Source organism: Urocampus carinirostris, chromosome 16 (assembly GCF_059441175.1).
Source record: "Urocampus carinirostris isolate Australia breed hairy pipefish chromosome 16, RoL_Ucar_1.0, whole genome shotgun sequence".
NCBI lineage: Eukaryota > Metazoa > Chordata > Actinopteri > Syngnathiformes > Syngnathidae > Urocampus > Urocampus carinirostris.
In genome coordinates, this window is record NC_142364.1 from 1074637 (window position 1) to 1092944 (window position 18308).

The 18308-nt window shown below is 42.5% G+C and overlaps 1 protein-coding gene across 3 annotated transcripts in view; it reads right to left on the reverse strand.

The window, feature by feature from the left end:
- The window catches only part of LOC148349940 (ras-GEF domain-containing family member 1B-B-like), a 75289-nt gene that overhangs the window by 546 nt on the left and 56435 nt on the right, over positions 1–18308 (reverse strand). For all 3 annotated transcript variants that reach the window (XM_088355717.1, XM_088355718.1, XM_088355716.1), the window contains 11 exons: positions 16006–16464; positions 14881–15003; positions 12336–12473; positions 9739–9954; positions 9580–9654; positions 6185–6277; positions 6011–6113; positions 3456–3535; positions 3181–3372; positions 1369–1492; positions 1225–1297 (listed from right to left, as the gene is read on the reverse strand). In XM_088355717.1, the coding sequence (XP_088211843.1) occupies positions 1225–1297; positions 1369–1492; positions 3181–3372; positions 3456–3535; positions 6011–6113; positions 6185–6277; positions 9580–9654; positions 9739–9954; positions 12336–12473; positions 14881–15003; positions 16006–16458 (1670 nt within the window). In that variant the 5' untranslated portion in view covers positions 16459–16464. The remainder of the gene's footprint in view (positions 1–1224; positions 1298–1368; positions 1493–3180; positions 3373–3455; positions 3536–6010; positions 6114–6184; positions 6278–9579; positions 9655–9738; positions 9955–12335; positions 12474–14880; positions 15004–16005; positions 16465–18308) is intronic.

Sequence of the window (18308 nt, forward strand, 5' to 3'; positions counted from 1 at the left end):
CCATCATCTGCACCGCTTATCAACACTAGGGTCCCGGGGTGGGGGGGAAAAAAATATATGAATAGCCATCCATCATCTGCACCACTTATCCACACTAGGGTCCCGGGGTTGGGGTAAAATATATATGAATAGCCATTCATCATCTGCACCGCTTATCTACACTAGGGTCCCGGGGTGGGGGGGAAAATATATGAATAGCTATCCATCATCTGCACTGCTTATCTACACTAGGGTCCCGGGGTGGGGGGAAAGAAATATATGATTAGCCATCCATCATCTGCACCGCTTATCCACACTAGGGTCCCGGGGTTGGGGTAAAATATATATGAATAGCCATTCATCATCTGCACCGCTTATCTACACTAGGGTCCCGGGGTGGGGGGGAAAATATATGAATAGCCATCCATCATCTGCACCGCTTATCTACACTAGGGTCCCGGGGTGGGGGGGAAAATATATGAATAGCCATCCATCATCTGCACCACTTATCTACACTAGGGTCCCGGGGTGCCGGAGCCCATCCCGGTTATCTTCGAGCAGTGCACACACTTAAATGGTTGCCAGCAAGTTGGGGAACATATATGAATATATGAGAATGAAATCTTGATTTTATCACGTTTTAAAAAAGTAACAAAAACTGAGTTTTAATAACTAAAACATTTTATGGTAGTACATTACCAAATTTGTGCAATAACAGATCAAAAAATGTCACTGACCACGATCGCAAAACATTGAATGCAACAGGAATTGAACCCGGGTGGCAGCGGTGAGGGCGCTGGATCCTAAATCACGCGCGATATTAAGATTTAATATCATTATCACAGTACCAGAGATGAACGTTAGCGAATGGAGAAAACAAAGTTGTCACGGATGATAGAAATTAACGTGACAAAGTACAGGAAACGACTCTTTCCTGTATCTGATGATGAGAATTGGACTTTGAATGGCATCGATAAAAACGTTTATATCGGTATTAGGTTTTACTTTAATCATCGCCGTACGTATCGAGCCGAGAAGTGAAATAACATTTGATATCGTATTTTAATCCAAAATGGAGGGTGCGCATCATACACAAATACAGTACACGGAGCATCTAACAATAACAATAGTGGCTATCGGTTAGCCATAGCAGTCAGGTGGCTAACATGAGCGACTAGAGAAGGAAAACGTGAAAAAAAAAATCTTGTTTAGTCCCATTACGATGGTTTCTGCGCGGGGACTCACCGGAGAGATCTGCGACTGTCTTTCTCCATGTTGTTCTCCGGCCCTTCGCTTTCGTACGAGGCCAGATGCAGCTCTGCCAAAAATCAAGGATGGTAAGTCAAAGCAATCGAAAAGAGGGAAGACGTTTCGTGGTGGCTTACTGACCGTCTTCGGCAAAGACGGGCGTGGTGACCAGGTACTGGAGGATTCTGCGATCTCGCTCGAACGGGCAGATGACTTGACGCCACACCAGGAACTCGCTCACTTGCTTCGCCAGCTCCCAAAGTTTCTGAAAAGACACTACAACCGTCATTTCTAAATCCGCCACAGAGGGGCGCTATTACGCGATTTTCGATGATTTTTATGTGGAAGCAGATCATCTCATGCAGGGCTTTCCAACGTGAACAATGCACTGTTCACTTATCTACTTTCAAAGCCAATTTCTCCAGTACCAAAAAACAAGGGATCACTGTCATTGCAACATGGTAATAACATAATAACTACCGGATTTTCACGACTATAAGGCGCACCGTGTTATAAGGCGCACACCCCAAAAATAGCTTTTTTACTGTGCATATGACAATGGACACTTTGAATTGAATTGAAAAATAGACTCATCACAGAAACATCAAGATCAGTCTGAAACAAGATACTGGGAAAATATAAAGCCGGGGTAGCTCACCAAAGTTGTCTTGCAGCCATCACATTCAATAATAATACCCAACCATGGTCCCCTTACATCCCTGAGCGTCGTGAATCCAACTGTGTCAAATATTGACACTCCAAAAGACGCAATAATGCGCTTCTCTGAGTGTTGTCTCACGGGCCGCCTGTTTGACACCTGTGCCCTAACCTAACCCAAGCTCCATGTAACAGGGCACTGTTTACTTAAATCCTAGATGAATAAATGGGATCAAAAATGAACCTATGGGTTGTTACCAATGTTCCCTCTAAGCTGCTTGTGTGCGCAATCGCGCACTGCCCAGAGATTTTCCGCGCACAAGAAAATCGAGCCAGCTCACAAAAATCAGGGCTCCAAATTGCTCATTAAGAAGCGAATGAAGGTAAAAATACACGGGTTCCCCTGACGCTGTGTTCTAAATGCGATATTTTGAAGTCAATGTCGAAGTAGAACGAAGTTGAGTAAAGTCAGTAGAGTTTTTCAAGAACCGGCTTCTTTGGCTCGGCTCACTAAAAGGAACCGGCTCTTTCGGGTCCCAAACGGCTCTTCGGGTTGTTTTTGCTTCTTTCATCCCTACACGACCAAATATGATGTAAAATTGTGCACAAAATGACTTAAAGGAAGGGGGGGATAGAAAAAAAAGAAAAAAAATACCAAAATGAAAAAGTAGTGAAATGCTGAGCAAAAAGGAAGAGAAAAAAAGAAGGAAAATTTCAGAAAAAAAACTGAAGAAAAGAAAGAAACAAAGGAAAAAAGTAAATAGCGAACAAAAAGAAAAAAGTAACAGCTAGGAAAAAATAAACACAATGACATTTTTTTTTAAAAGGAATTTTAAAAAAAAGTAGAAAAACCAGAGAAATAAATAATTATATCAAGTGTATCTTGTTGCCAACATTGTACTTCCACTCAAAAATGCGATTAAATACAGTTGTGTATCGTGCAACCGACTCAATAAGCCCACAAAAATTTGTATTATGCGACAAAAGATACCAGGAAAAAAAAAATGGAAATCTTTGTAAAAACAAATGACGTTTGTAGGCAATCGTACATGAGTCAATTCATTCAAAAGTGAAAAATCATTTTGCATTGCCGGAAACTCGGCAAAATGTCAAGTTTTGGACATGTTGGATAATGGATTTAGTTGCCACGCTTGGGATTGCCGTTGCTCACTGTTGTTTCAAGCGTTGCTCACCGACTTTGTGTGAACGCTCAGACCCGGAAGGAAAATGACAGGGAACATTGGTCGTTACTCGTTAAAATCCCGCAGCCCCGGTATGAATAAAAAACGCCCTCACCTCAAAGTTGATGTGGCCGTTCGGCAATCGGCTGGCGCATCCTTCGTTGAGGAAGTAGATGTCTTTGATAAGCAGGCTGAAGAACGGAATCACGATCTTCTCTTGGACGCTGTGCGCCGTTTCCGACCTCTGGGTGGCGCCGCGCAGCGCCGTGCGGTAGTTGCTAAAGTTGCTGGACGGGTCCATTTGGTGCTGTGGGGGAGGGAAGGGAAACGGGACCGGTGAGACCGTGACCCCCGGGGTGAGGTTTCGCGCTCGCCTGTGGTTTTTCTCACCTCCAGGATTTCAAACTTGTCCGTGTTGACTTTGCTCCAGGTCTTTTTCAGTCTGGCCACGGGACTCATGTTCATCCCGGCTGAGAGACCGCAGAAAAATATCACGGTGAGGTTTTATTCGTTTTTTCTTGGGGCTTTTCTAGCAATAAGAAGGGAGTAGAGTGGTACCTCTACTTACGGATTGAATTGGTTCCCCCAGTGACATTGCATGATGAAACGGTTGTAAATGTCCTTTGCACATCTGTTCTCCTCTGCACTATCGTACTCCAGTGTTATTGTTATTGCATAGTGACTCTTTTTCCTGACTGCCCATTTTGCACATCTGGTGAGCTGCTCCTCTTGCACTCTTTGCACTACTGTATAATACTATACATAGCTATAATTCATCTCATCTCATCAGCCGTACCGCTTATCCTCAGTAGGGTCGCGGGGGTGCTGGAGCCCATCCCAGCCATCTCCAAGCAGTGGGCAGGGGACACCCTCAACTGGTTGCCAGCCAATCGCAGGGCACACAGGGACAGACAACTCATTTGCTCATTCACATCTAGGGACAATTTGGACCGGCCAATTCACCTGAAATGCATGTTTTTGGAACGCGGGAGGAAACCGGAGTGCCCGGAGGAAACCCACGCAAGCACGGGGAGAACATACAAACTCCGCACAGGAAGTCTGGAGCTGGATTTGAACCCACGACAGGTTCCCATGACATGAACTGTGCCGCACAAGCGCTAACCACTGCGCCGCCGTGCTGCCCTAGCTATAATTATTTTGTATATTATTAGTACTTCAATACTCCAACTCAATACAACATTTTATTTATATCTGTACATTCAAGGAAACTGTGCGGGTCAGATGTAGCGACATTTCGTTCTGTATACACGTGTACAAGAATGACAATAAAGTACCGTATTTTCCGCACTATAAGGCGCACCTAAAAGTCTTAATTTTTTTCAAAAGCTGACCATGCGCTTTATAATACAGTGCGCCTTATATATGGATCAACATTAAGTCGCAAAGTCTGGCAACTAACTTGCAGCCGCCAACTCGATTTTCCCCCGAACGCCAAGTAGTCCGCGGTGTATGCTGGGATTTATTTACCGGCGTTTCATTGGCTAACCAATGTGTCAATCGTCATTTGAATCGATCACTATTGGCTAAAGTTATTCGGAGGTCAAGGGGCGGATCCTTTTTATCATTTACAGGCTGGCATTGGCTTAAACGGCAAACAAAGCCTGCAATTGGCCGAAAAAGATGAATGCGTATAGCACGTGGTTGACGGCATACAGAAAGCATTTTTTACTATACTGTATTTGTAAATATTTTATTCTCCTGGATTTACTATACTCACGGATATAAGAGGACCACGGCTGCACATTATTATGAACACAACGACTTCGGTGAGCTACTGCGGCTATATATCTTGTTTCAGACTGAACTCAATGTTTCTGTGATAAGCGGTGCAGATAATGGATGGAATGGAGTTTCTATTTTTAAATTAAACTCAATTCCAAGTGTTTATTGTTATATGCACAGTAAAGTTGCGAGCGAAAAAGAAAATAGAAACTGAGGAATGGTTGGCATTTCTTGAATCCCAAGACTTTAACCTTCCGAATAATGGAACGATGCATTTGAGTGACATCGTACGGACACCGTATTTGCGTCTTTGCAAGCTTTGGAAATATTAAGGGGGTAATAAGTTGGACTGAATCATCTGACTGTTTTGTCGACGTTCCCATTGTAGCGCCTTATAATCCGGTGCGTCTTATGTATGTCAAAAATAGGACCAAAAACTATTTTTTTCGGGGTGCGCCCTATTACCCGGTGCACCTTATAGTGCGGAAAATACGGTATATCAATCTGAATCGGAATCTGAAATCGAAACACGTTTCCCAATTGAAATGAATAGAAACGGGAATAATCCGTTCCAATGTCATGAAATGCAACCAAACCCCTACAAAAGCAACAGCAACTGCCTTGTAGGGACAGTAATGTTGAGTCAATGGTCATAAATATTTATTCTATCCATCTATCTTGGTCATGTCCCTCAAGGAGGGTGACCGACAGCAAGACAAACACATACAGTAACAAAGAAAATAAAAAGGGGGAAAAAATAGCAAAAAAAAAACACACAAAACTTTTTGGACCATGGCCAACCCAAACACCCAAACAAGTTAGGCACCTCGGCACCTATTTCGGTCATGCTTTCGTCCTTCCAGATGAAACGGGACGCCAGAAAGCGGCCGTGTCACCCGGGTCAGGGTGACACAACACAATCTTCTGTTCAACAGCAGGGCCCGACAGCTTTCGCTGGTTTACCCCTGCAGTATCGTACAGGTGCCCTGCTCATCCCTTAGACCACATCTAAACATCCCACTATCCTTTTACAACAAGTCAGCAAAGTCTAGAAAACCGATCGTAAAACGAGAAAGATTTTAGTCAATACCGAAACATTCGTAAGATAGGTCGGTCATAAAACGAGGTACCACTGTACTCAAAAGTTGACGACTCATCAGTAAAATAATAAGAGTTTTTGGGCATCCCCGCCAAATACTCACTGATGATTGCCATGAGGGAGTTAAAATTGCCGATGTTGAAGCACTCCTGGGCCACGTCGATGAAGAACTCGATGATACGCGCTCGATGTTTCTTCTTCACCGGCTGCGAAGCAGAAAGACGCCAGTCAACGAGAGTGCCCGACTAAAAACCTCCCGGGATGATCGCGCACGTACCATGCAGATTTCGGTGGCCACCAGGTAGCTCAGCCTGTTGAACCAGTTGACGTAGGTCTCCAGGTTGCTGGTCTTGCGCTTACGGAAGAAACCCTGAAAAAGACAAAAACATTGTTTTAAAAAGCCATCTATCCATGAAGGCAGTGTTTTTCGACCACTGCGCGCACACATCCGATTCGTGTGCCTGTGCGGTCTAGCGGCAGCTATCTTTTGGATTCACTTTTTACCGTAGATGCAACGGCACCCACTGGTGGTGTCCCTCTGGATTTTTTCATCGATAGTCAAGTCATGTTTATTTGTTTGGCCCTTAATCACCAAGTGTGGTCCACTAGTGATCCCAAGAGCCGAGAAGAAATCCGACAGTGTTTTCCATTGGGTGCCTTGATGCCGTGGAATGCTCTTCCCCCTGAGATTGGATCTGCAACCTCAGTGGAAATGTTTAAATCTAAGCTTAAAACACACTCCTATTCTATAGCATATGAATAACCTATAATTTATGTTGACAGTATCTGACAGTATCAGGTGATGGTGTCATAATAATCTGTGGTTTGCAATAATCTGGTCTGTGCAGCCCTTTGAGACTATCCCTTCTGAAGACTTCTTCATTTTCCTCATGTTGAGGTTTTTAAGTTTTCCCTTGCCCTCATGTAGGTTTTAGATCAGGGGATCGTGTCATAATAGTCTGTGGTTTGCAATAGTCTTTGATCTGTGCAGCCCTTTGAGACTCTTTGTGATTAAGGGCCAAACAAATAAACAGGACTTGACGTTTTTGAGTTTTTCCTTACCCTAATGTAGGTTTTAGATCAGGGGATGCGGTCATAATAGTCTGTGGTTTGCAATAGTCTTTGACCTGTGCAGCCCTTTGAGACTCTTTGTGATTAAGGGCCAAACAAATAAACAGGACTTGACGTTTTTGAGTTTTTCCTTGCCCTGATGTAGGTTTTAGATCAGGGGATGCTGTCATAATAGTCTGTGGTCTGTGGAGCCCTTTGAGACTTAGTGATTAAGGGCCAAACAAATAATCATGACTTGACCACGGTACAGCAAGGGATCATTTTACCCAGTTGTTCATCCAGATTTTTTCCCGGAGCAAATGCTAAATGTCAAAAACAGGCCCGCCACCGACTCCCGGACGGGATCTCGAGAGGCTAGGCTCCCACACCAGCTCTCCAACACAATAAAAGTGTTTTCATCATTCCTCATTTGCATCTGCCTTCGCATCACCTGGCCCCAGTTCCGTCCTGACGGCCATTAAAAAACAGGACAACGGGAAAAGGCCTTTGCTGACGTAAACCAGACGCGATTACGCAACCTTCCTCAGAAGATTCTCGCCCATGCTAAGCAACCCGCGCACTAAAGTGTCTTACATAAGTACCGACGGGGAGGGAGCCTCCGGTTTGCGTTTGATGAGCTTTCAAAAACTCCTTCGGACTAAAAACAAGTGGGGCCAAAATGTGACACTCGGCAGCCGGGAGGCTTCATGTGGTTTGGAAGGCAGTTTATTGAGAAGCCAAAGATAAAAATAGAAAGTTGCTTTATTTGATGTTTACAAGTACTTACCAACGCAAACCACATGCAGAGTCGCTGCTGCCCGACTCGTTTCCTGCCGCCCTACTCAAAATTGAATCTTGATGTCAAAAACTGCCATTTTTTTGGGAATGAAATCTATTTTCAATCAAGTATCCGTAACATTCTAAATATTTATACTTTTGAAAAATAGTTTCGTTTATTTTCATAAACTTCAGCCCTGTATATGTGTGGTGTTCTTTAAAATGAGCTGTACGGAATTTGGAACTTTGGTAAACGCTGCCGCCGTTTCTTGCCTCAGTTCATGATGCGCGTGCAAGTATGTGCATTTCTCAGACGCACTGGAATAAACTCTTCTATTTTCCTCTTTCTTGGGGTTTGTAGCAGGCATCTGACTTTCAGCCTTTTCACATCAACAAATAGAAACCCATTCCTCCTACCTAATGTGTTTCGGCCTAAACAGATTTGCTAAAAGTAAGAAAATTAGATGGGCACAGTGGGGAAAAAACACAAGGGCTCTTTAAACGCAGTTGGGTATTATTAACTCTCTCAATAAAAAAAATAGAAAACATTTTTTAAGGACACTTCAAACAACGCACCCACCTTTATATGTGTGGAATAAAACATTCCTATAAAAAGTTATTAATAATAATTAAAACACAAGGTTGTATGTTGCAAGAAGTAAGAAAATTTGAGGAGAAAATAGTGAAAGGTATTTATTTTGGTTCTAAGGGCACATAACTGCTCAATTAAAAATATCCATCCATACATTATCTGGACCCCTTATCCTCATTAGGGTCGCGGGGGTGCTGGAACCCATCCCAGCTATCTTCGGCAGTGGGCAGGGGACACCCTCAACTGCTTACCCGTATGATGCGGCAGGGGTAAACCAGCGAAAGCCTTCGGGCCCTGCTGTTGAACAAAAGAGTGTGTTGTGTCACCCTGACCCGAGTGACATGGCCGCTTTCTGGTGTCCCGTTTCATCTGGAGGGACGAAAGAATGACCAACTTGGGTGCAGAGGTGCCTAACTTGTTTGGGCAATTGGGTTGGCCATGGTCCAAAAATGTTTTGAGTGTGTTTTTTGCTACTTAGAGGGCAACAGGGACCGATCAGTGGAAAAGAACAAGAGACTGGCTGACCAAAAACATGCAGTAAGCAGCCAGGATAACTGGGAGCCAAAAACAAACAAAAAAACGATTACAGCAACAGGTAGCCAGCCGGGGAAAAATAATTAGCATTGCAGGCTAGCCAGCTAGCCAGCTAGCCGACTGCTTACAAGGCTAACCTGGAAGCCTTAGAGGGCCTGCACGTGAACGGGGTTGCAGGTTCGATTCCCGGCTCCTCCGGGTTATATGTCGAAGTGTCCTTGGGCAAGACACTGAATCCCTAATGCCCAGGCGCCTTGCATGGCTGACTCCCTATTGGTGAGTGAATGTGTGAGTGTGTGTGAATGGGTACATGTGAAGCACATTGTAAAGCGCTTTGGGAGGTTTTCATTGACTTGAAAAGCGCTATAGAAATGCAGACCATTTACTTTTTTCAAAATTTTCGTTATTTTTGTGTGTGTTTGTCTTGCTGTCGGTCACCCCTCTTGAGGGATATGACCAAGGCAAGATAGAACAGATAACATTTCGTTTCACCTTTTGGAGATAATGGATTAAATTCTAGACGATTGCTAAATTAATTAAGATGTTACTTTTTTGTAGATCTTATTTTGTATATACTTCTTGAAAAAGCTTTTTAAGAACAGTGGAATGTTTCTTTTTTCTTGGCCCAACTTCACCTGGACCCTAGCTCTGGCGGCCCCGAAGTAAATCGAGTTTGAGAACCCTGTTATCACTCGTAAATAAGGTATGCTAGGTGTTACCTTGTGGTTTTCCAGAGGGTCTTTCAAAGCGAAGGTCTGGATGAACTCCTCAGGCCCGATAAAACTCAGCCGGTCCTGTGACGACGGAAGCGCAAAGTCGGACGCGGTTCTCCAATTTCCGAACCAAATTTGAAATCAAACGGAAAGAAAAGCGCTCACCAGTTCGATGTGCGTGAGCTGCTGAGCCAGGACGAAGGGATCGTCGCAGGCGCTGAAAATATCGCTTCTCGGCGTCGATTCCCGTTTGCTCTTGAGCGAAGCGGGACGTTCGGTGGCCACGGCGCTCAGGGCGGCCACCGCTTCCTCGTACTGGCCCAGTGCCGAAAGACGCTTGATCAGGCGCTGGCTCATCTGCTGCATGGCTCGCCACGAGTACTGAGGACAAACGGTTGACGTGTCAATTCCCCAAACCCATCGAAAGGGGGAGAATTTTTGTTTTTTTGTTTTTTTTAAATCGCCGCTCGAAGTCCGTTAGAATGGAGCCTTAACATGTGCATTCACGATAGATGTCTAGATAGACAGATCTCTAGATAGATAGATGTCAAGACAGATGTCTAGATAGATATAGATAGATGTCTAGATAGATGGATAGATGTCTAGATAGATAGATGTCAAGATAGATGTCTAGATAGATAGATGTCTAGATAAATGTCTAGATAGATAGATGTTTAGATAGATGGATAGATGTCAAGATAGATAGATGTCAAGATAGATGTCTAGATAGATGTCTAGATAGATAGAGATCGATAGATGTCTAGATAGATAGATGTCTAGATAGATGGATGGATGTCAAGATAGATAGATAGAGATAGATAGATAGATAGAAGTCTAGATAAATGTCTAGATGGATAGATAGGTAAATGTCTAGATGTCTAGATACTGTATTCATCCCCGTAGGGAAATTCACACTTCCAACAGTATCCTTATGTTGAAAAAATAAAATAAAATCAGAAAAGATATAGAATACAAAAATACCCACTATAACGTGTTGATATAGAGTATTTAAAAAGTGCTACGGAAAATACACACTGTAATAAGAATAGGGTAATATGCAAATGTGGGGGTGGGGTTTAATGAGGGCTTTTACTCCCCCGGTGGGGTTAAAGAGCCTCGAGGCATGAGGAAGAAGTGATCTCCTCGGTCTTAATGTTGTTTAGATACACGTTTTCTTAATATTTTAGGTATTTTTTAAGGGATTAAATTACTTACCTTTGTTTCTAATGGGGAAAAAAAAATTGTTTTTCAACCAACAACCAGGCACGCATTATGGTTGAGGGCCGAGGTACCACTGTACTCTGGAATCATTGGAGGAGTCATTGGAATGAGTGTTTATGTGCTATATAGCGTTTTGTTGACGTGATGGCTTTTAGAGAAACTAAATAGAAAAAGATATGCACGTTTCGTCAAGTTGTTTTATGTACGTTTTCAACTTTGACCACAACCTTATTGATGCACAGGCAGAATCGGGGCGGGGCGACTATTTATCCCCATGCTTATGCAGAACAAAATGCACAATTAAAATCTGAGAAGTGAAACTGCGAAAAGGGGGCGATGGGACACAATGTCTTTTTCTGCCAGTATTTATTTCATAATAATTTTAGCATATTTCATTATGTTTATTGTAAGATACATTATGGTCTAAATGTGCCTTTTATACTATATACCCAATGTATACTTTTCTACTCTTACTTTTATACTCTTATATCTTTATACGTTAACATTTCTATAGTGCTCAATAAGTGTGTGGTTTTACGATTTCGCAAACATGTCCAAGGTCAGGAGAAGTTCTCAGGCACCAAGGGATTTGCCTCTGATTAAAAAGTTTCAACTTAAAAGCCACTATGAGGCCTGCTAGCTGGCTAGTCAAGATGACTTTGACACTCCCAAATTCCAATCCGAGAGCTTGCTGTTCTTCTCACAGAGATGCATTGTGTTTACAAAGTTTCACCATACTTATTGCTAATTTATTATACTCGCACGACCAACATTATACACTGCAAATAAATATGTGATCCCTGTCTCAGAATACTCTTACGTGCACGTGGTTTATTCTATCCTCCAATCAGAATCCATGAAACGGTATTAGGTGGACGCTTTAGAGTGGGAAAGGTGAGATGGCACAACATTCATTTGGACAGGTAACTTAAAATTAGTTTTACCTGGTTATATCAGTATCAGAAATTATTTTCCCCCCATTTTATTAACACTCCACCTTTTGAAACATAAATATTTTGTTTGTTTGTTGTACATGATTCAATTGTTTGTTTGTTTGTACATGATTCAGATTGAATCGTTTCTTGTACATGATTCAATTGTTTGTTTGTACATGATTCAAATTGAATCGTTTCTCCGGCGCCGTCACGAATGGCAGCCACTCCAGCAGCTCCCGTGTTATTTTCGATTGTTCTCAGCTTAGGGATGCTGCTGGAAAAGTGAATTTCCCTTCGGGGATGAATAAAGTATCTATCTATCTATCTATCTATCTATTTTTGTCACGGAGATGATTAAACTGTCGTGGAAATGAATTCAATCGTCGTTTTTAAACGCTACAAGGAATTAAATATTAGTGAAAGGAAAAATATCGAGAGGAACAAAAAAACCTCAATAATTGTATTACAATCAAATCTCATATCCCTGAACCCTAATTGTGAGCCTCTGAAAAGACCCCAAAGCTAATGCACACTTCTAATGCCATTCCAGCATGTGACCCCTGAACTCAAATGAGTATTAGACCCCTGGGCGAGACCGCTACTGACCTCGTCCCCTCTGGCCACGTGATGCGTCATGTCCTTGAGGCAACGCATCATCCGCTCGTCCCTGAAGTCGTAAGGGAAGGTTTCGGTCCACTCCGTCAGCAGCTGCACCAGTTTGGGGGCCACTTCGCGGAAGCGGATCTGGAGACAGAACGAGTGAGCAAAATCAAATAGAAGAACAAATCGTTTCTATAAATATACAAAACTTTGAAATACAACTGAACTGTGCTCGGATAGCAATTCTTTTGCGTACCACCGAATATTGAAAAGTAGCAAGGGGTTAAGGTACGGTATATTATTAAAAAGAAACTACCTTTGTTTGTAAATATCTCATTTTTTAACATGGGCACATGCGTCTTATAGTCAGGTGCGGCTTACGTATGTACAAAATGTTTTTTTCCCTTTCAAAATTATAATAAAAATTATTCTATTGGTTGACCGAGTATTAAAACCCGCTTCCAATAATTACAACGTGGTAATAACATGATAAACTGGTACAGTGGAACCTCGCTGGTTCACAGTTCCACTTTTGCGGGTTCAGAGCTTCGCGAGTCTAAAAAATATACCTTACCTTCACAATAGAAGCATTTATTGACTTGACGCCATTGAGCGCGAGCTTATGTCAACTGAGGACACGGTGTGGACACTCTTATTGTAAAGGGGAGGGGGAGGCCCTGACACAATGCTTAGTCATTGCTGCTTCGCTCTGTTAATTGGTAGTGTTAACAAGCGAAATAAACTGCGATGGCTGCATGTGGTTGAGAGCGGTTAATACAATCATACGGAATGGTTCGTAGTGGTTTTGCCGTAGTCCTATTCCGTGTACATACAACATATTTTACAGTTTTTTTTTTTTTCATAAAAAATGAATTTTCTCTCCTTCTCTCTACCCGTATTCTATATGGTGTACTGTATACAGGGGGGTGTACTGTATTTTTGAAGCTACTTCGCGGATTTTCAGTTTTCGCGGGTGGTCTTGGTCCCCATTAACCGCGAAAACCGAGGGATTACTGTATTTAAGAAATGCATAGTCAAACCAAGTTGGTTGCCGTTTGCGCTAGTTGGTAACAAAAAGTAGTCCTCAGCTTGAATGAGTTTGGAGACCCCTGCCTAAAACTCTCTGGTACAATGAATTTGCAGCTACTTGAATGAAAACTTTATTCGAACATCAAAGTTAACCATAGTTCTAGACGCACTATTCCCAATCACTCGTATCACTCATACACCTCTGTATTATCTCTGCATTCCGCCAGAAATGTTTTTTTCTATTTAAATTTGAATAGTTGGACATTGTTCCAAAGTTTGACTCCGCACACAGACACACACATACTTTTCCTGGAGGTTCTCACCTTTGAGATTATGAATTTCATACATGTTGAGTTTCAGAAACGGGAAAACGGGAGGTTTTTTTCCCCGACGCGATTATCATTATGATTAGAAAACAAAAAAACAATAAAATTCGTTTTTCAATCTACTTTATTGTTCTTTTATGTTTACATGTGATTATGACAATGTTTAATGATTCCAAATTGTCTGGTGTTCTTTAACATAGTCATATGTAGCACTCTTATTCGTTTGCTCTTTCGAAGGAATGAGATCGCGTGGAGTTTGAGATTATGATTGCAGAATCTCCATCAAGGCTTTTTCCGGTGCAGAACGGCGAAAAAGACGATGATAAAGACTATGGACAATTTGGCTACATTTTAATCAGCAAAACTTTGTTCACATAAAAATTTCGGCGACCAAAAAAAAATACCAAAAAAATGACATTTTTTTAGAAATGGGTAGATGTTGCTCTCAGATCAGTAGGCGACCAAATCGGGAGACTTAACAAGTGTGGAATTGACCACAGCCCCTTAAATTATAACTTCCCTCTTTCCGAAAGAATAATTTCTGGATGTTTTCTGGCACTATGTTTTTGTTGACCTTGAATAGCAGTTGTGCAGTGAAAAATCTGACTAAATCCTCCAATTTTAATCATTTGGACTGCAGAAAAGAAAATATTGGTATGGTCTCGATATCCTACCCTGTGTATGGTTCTAATCCCGCGTTTTTGGAGGATAATTATGCAATGATGAACTAGAGAACAATATCATAAATACAATGCATTATCGTTTAAAAGGAATTTGGCTTTATTAATTTCTTGCTTGATTTCCATAAATTTCAATACGATCTGCAACTTGAAGCCAGGAAGAGACGTCAAATGCAGAATGTTTCCTCTTTGCAGCCTGCGTTGCCGTCCAACAGCCATCTAGAATTACCGTATTTGTTCTAAAACGTCCCCGCGAGTGATTTAGATTTTATTACTGAAAAATTGACCATAGGACCTCATGTTTAATGCACGCGCAAACTAAGTTCTGTTTTGGGCAAGAAAAAAACAAATATATACATATAAACAACTAAATACAGTGACTCCAAAACGTCTTGAAAAACTTGAAAGGCTCTTACCTAGTAAAAGAATAATAAAGGATCACACCTCTAATACAAAATACACGCCTTAGCTCCTAAATGACGTCAAAACATAAATGCGTGTCGGTGCGCTTCTCACCTTATCCAGCAGGGCGTCGCCAGAACGCTGCTGCTCCACGCAAAGGTGACAAACTCGCGTCATGAGCTCGTAGGGGTGCAGGAAGAGGCGAGAGCTCAGCAGGAAGGTGAAAACGTACGACCTCTGGTATTTCAAGGGCGCGCACAGAGAGGACAGATTTAGGGATGCTCCGAAATGTCAGACAACAAAAACTGAAACAACTTGAAGATAGATATATATAGAGAGATGTAGAGAGATATAGAGCTAGATGGCTTGATAGCTAGCTAGATGTCTAGATAGATAGAGGTCTAGATGAATGAATGAAAACTTTTATTTCGAACATTAAAATAAAAACAGAACAAAAACAATGAGTCAACAACAAAATAATGTCACATAACATGTTCGAAAAGATAGCTAGATAGATGTTGTGATTTATTGTTTCGATTGTCTGCTTCCATCTTCTGTGTTTTTTGTCCCGTTTGACAACGACACTTTGGATGACTTTCTATCCTATGCTTATGGGTTTTAACGCACAAAAATGCATTTATTCGAGGAATCAACTCCTTGCCCTGAAGAATTCTCGTACTGGCGTGAGGGGGCCCTATTGTGGATGCAGAGCCAGAGCTAGCTAAGCAGCTAGCAGCGTTATAAGCCTTCGGTACCGTCCGTAATCATGGGAAATGTGAACTCTCTACCAAATAAGCCGACGAACTGGCTGTGCTGGTGAAAAACATCAAAGCGTACAGGGAATGCAGTTTGCTGTTTTACGGAAACATCTAGCATCCCGGACGCTAAGGTGGAGCTACCCGGCTTCAGCGCTGGTAGGGCAGAGACACAAAAGCCTGCGCGAAGCGGAGAGGAGGCGGACTCGTTTATCTATATGAACACGAGGTGGTGTAACCCTGGGCACAAAGATTTCCATCTGCCGCAGGGACGTCGAACTTTTGGCCTAGCGTGTGACGTCATCCACTCCGCTGTGGCTAAACTACAACACAGCACCCCGAGGCCATCCTGTTAATCTGTTAATAAACAACAAAAGGATACTGCTGGAAGTGTGAATTTCCCTACGGGGATGAATAAAGTATCTATCCATCTATCTAACTATTCTTGTTTGCAAAAAGAGGACTTCATGCGCATGCAACTCACATCGGGGTAGTAGTCCACGGTCGGGACCAAGTGTTGGATCAGGGCCTCCAGAGATGCCGAAACCAAGCTGTTATCGTGGTAACACATCTCCCCGTAGCTGGTGGCGAGGGTGCGGGCGTGGAGCCGATTCCTGCTGGTGACCTGACTCCTGCAGGACTTTTCGCTCCCGCTGCTGGTACTGGTCTGTCGGGGTACCCGGGCGACGCAGGCCGGAGCCGAATGGCACTTGTCGGAAACGGAGCTCCGGCTGCTGTGGTGGCGTTCTTTGACGCCGGCGGCGTGCGGGATGTCGTAAGGGTTTTCGGCCACCGAATAGGCGGCGTTGCAAACGTTTTCGGGTTTTTTTAAAGAGGAACAGTTTCGATACGGGCTGCGCGGCTGCTGGTAGTTGTTGTTGCTGCTGTAAAGTCCGCAGGTGCTGAATTTCCCGGCGTACGGCGTTGTGGGAGGCATTATCACCTGCGGAGAAGACCGGAACAAAGTTTTGACTCCTAAACCTGGATTCATGATAAAAAAAATAATTTAAATTCCCTTCAATGTCATTTATATCAACGTTGACAAACGTTGTTTGGAACAAGATTAGACAATAATAAAAAAGAAGCTTAGATTTTTGGACCATATGGGCCAGCTCTTGTGAGTTTATGGAATATGAATTCACAAGCAAACACACACACTTTCAGTCATCTCACAGGGCGGCCATTTTGCAAATGGGTGCAGGAAAAGGATCCATGTGACCTGGTTCTTTTTTCAGAGTAGTGATACTACCCAGACTTTCTATGATCGTATGGTAAATAGTTTCTACTTGAGTCCCCCAAAGTGTTTTACACGTAAAGTGTATGTATCTCATTTTCTGGCTGAAATCATCATTGCAGCTCATGTCGTTGCGTGTGCAAGTATGTGAAATTCCTATATGTGCACGACTTAACTCTTCCTTTATCATTTGTTTGGGGGTTTGGGTTGGCATTTGGACTGTATTTGAAATGGTCCTTTTCTTACTCTCACCATTTTCATCCTACAATTAAAACGACCACATGCGTGACATCTCTGTCTGAGTCATGGTTGCCATGGCGCCCAATTGGCCGCGCCCGTGTGTGTCACGGTTGCCATGGTGCCCAAATGGCGCCGCCCGTATGTGTCACGGTTGCCATGGCACTCAATTGGCCCCGCCCGTGGGGAGACAACAGCGGCTCGTTGAGAGATTGGATTTCTGTCTATATAAAGCTCTGGGCTCTCTTACTCTGGTTGTCAGCCCGTCCAATGAACTTCTGCCCCACAAGACGTGTCTTCTGACTTGGTCCTGTTTTCCTGTGATATCTCCAGACTGGTATTGTTCCGGTTTATTGTTGTCCTGTTTAATTTCGGGTTCCAGTTTAGTTTCTGTCTGTTTTTGTCCCGTTTTTTATTTTCTCCAGTTTTCGTTCCCGTCTAGTTTCTCCTGTTAATTTTCGATATCCTGATCCGTTATCTATCTTGTCTGTCACTTCCTGTCCGGTATCGACCCCATCTGTGATATCAACTCGGGCAATTGGAATCGGTCTCTGGCTTCCGGTCATTCCACGCCAGACTGCTGCCTAACGTGCATGACTCCCCATTTCCCGTAAAATAAAGGCTTGTGTGAGAACGTCACGCGATTGGGTCCTGTATCTGTTCTGGTTCTGACAGTCCAAGCCTGTGGTTGTGGCCGAACCACCAATGATAAAAATTAAAAAAAAAGAAAGATAAAATCAGATAGGCGGAATGGAAAAAAATATAAAGGCTCTTTGAACTCAGTTGGGCATTCTTAACACAAGAGAAAATATTTCATTTCAAACTACACACCACACCTTGAACTGATCACTGTAATACTGAATGAATGAATGAAAACTTTATTCGAACATTAAAATAAAAACAGAACAAAAACAATAACTCAACAACAAAATAATGTTACATATTATTCCCTACCCCTTTATCTTCCCTATTAATGATAACAACAACAATAGTCATAATATTAATAATAACAGTTTTAATATAACAATAGCAACAATAAAAACAAAGTTAACCATAGTTCTAGACGCACTATTCCCAATCACTCGTATCACTCATACACCTCTGTATTATCTCTGTATCTATTTAAATTTGAATAGTTGGACATTGTTCCAAAGTTTGACTCCGCACACAGACACACACATACTTTTCCTGGTGGTTCTCACCTTTGGGATTATGAATTTACTACAATATGTTTGCATCTATGGATATATCTCTGGCTGCCAAGGGAACACAACACTATACAGATGAAATTATTTGTCGAGGATTTCAATTCAAAC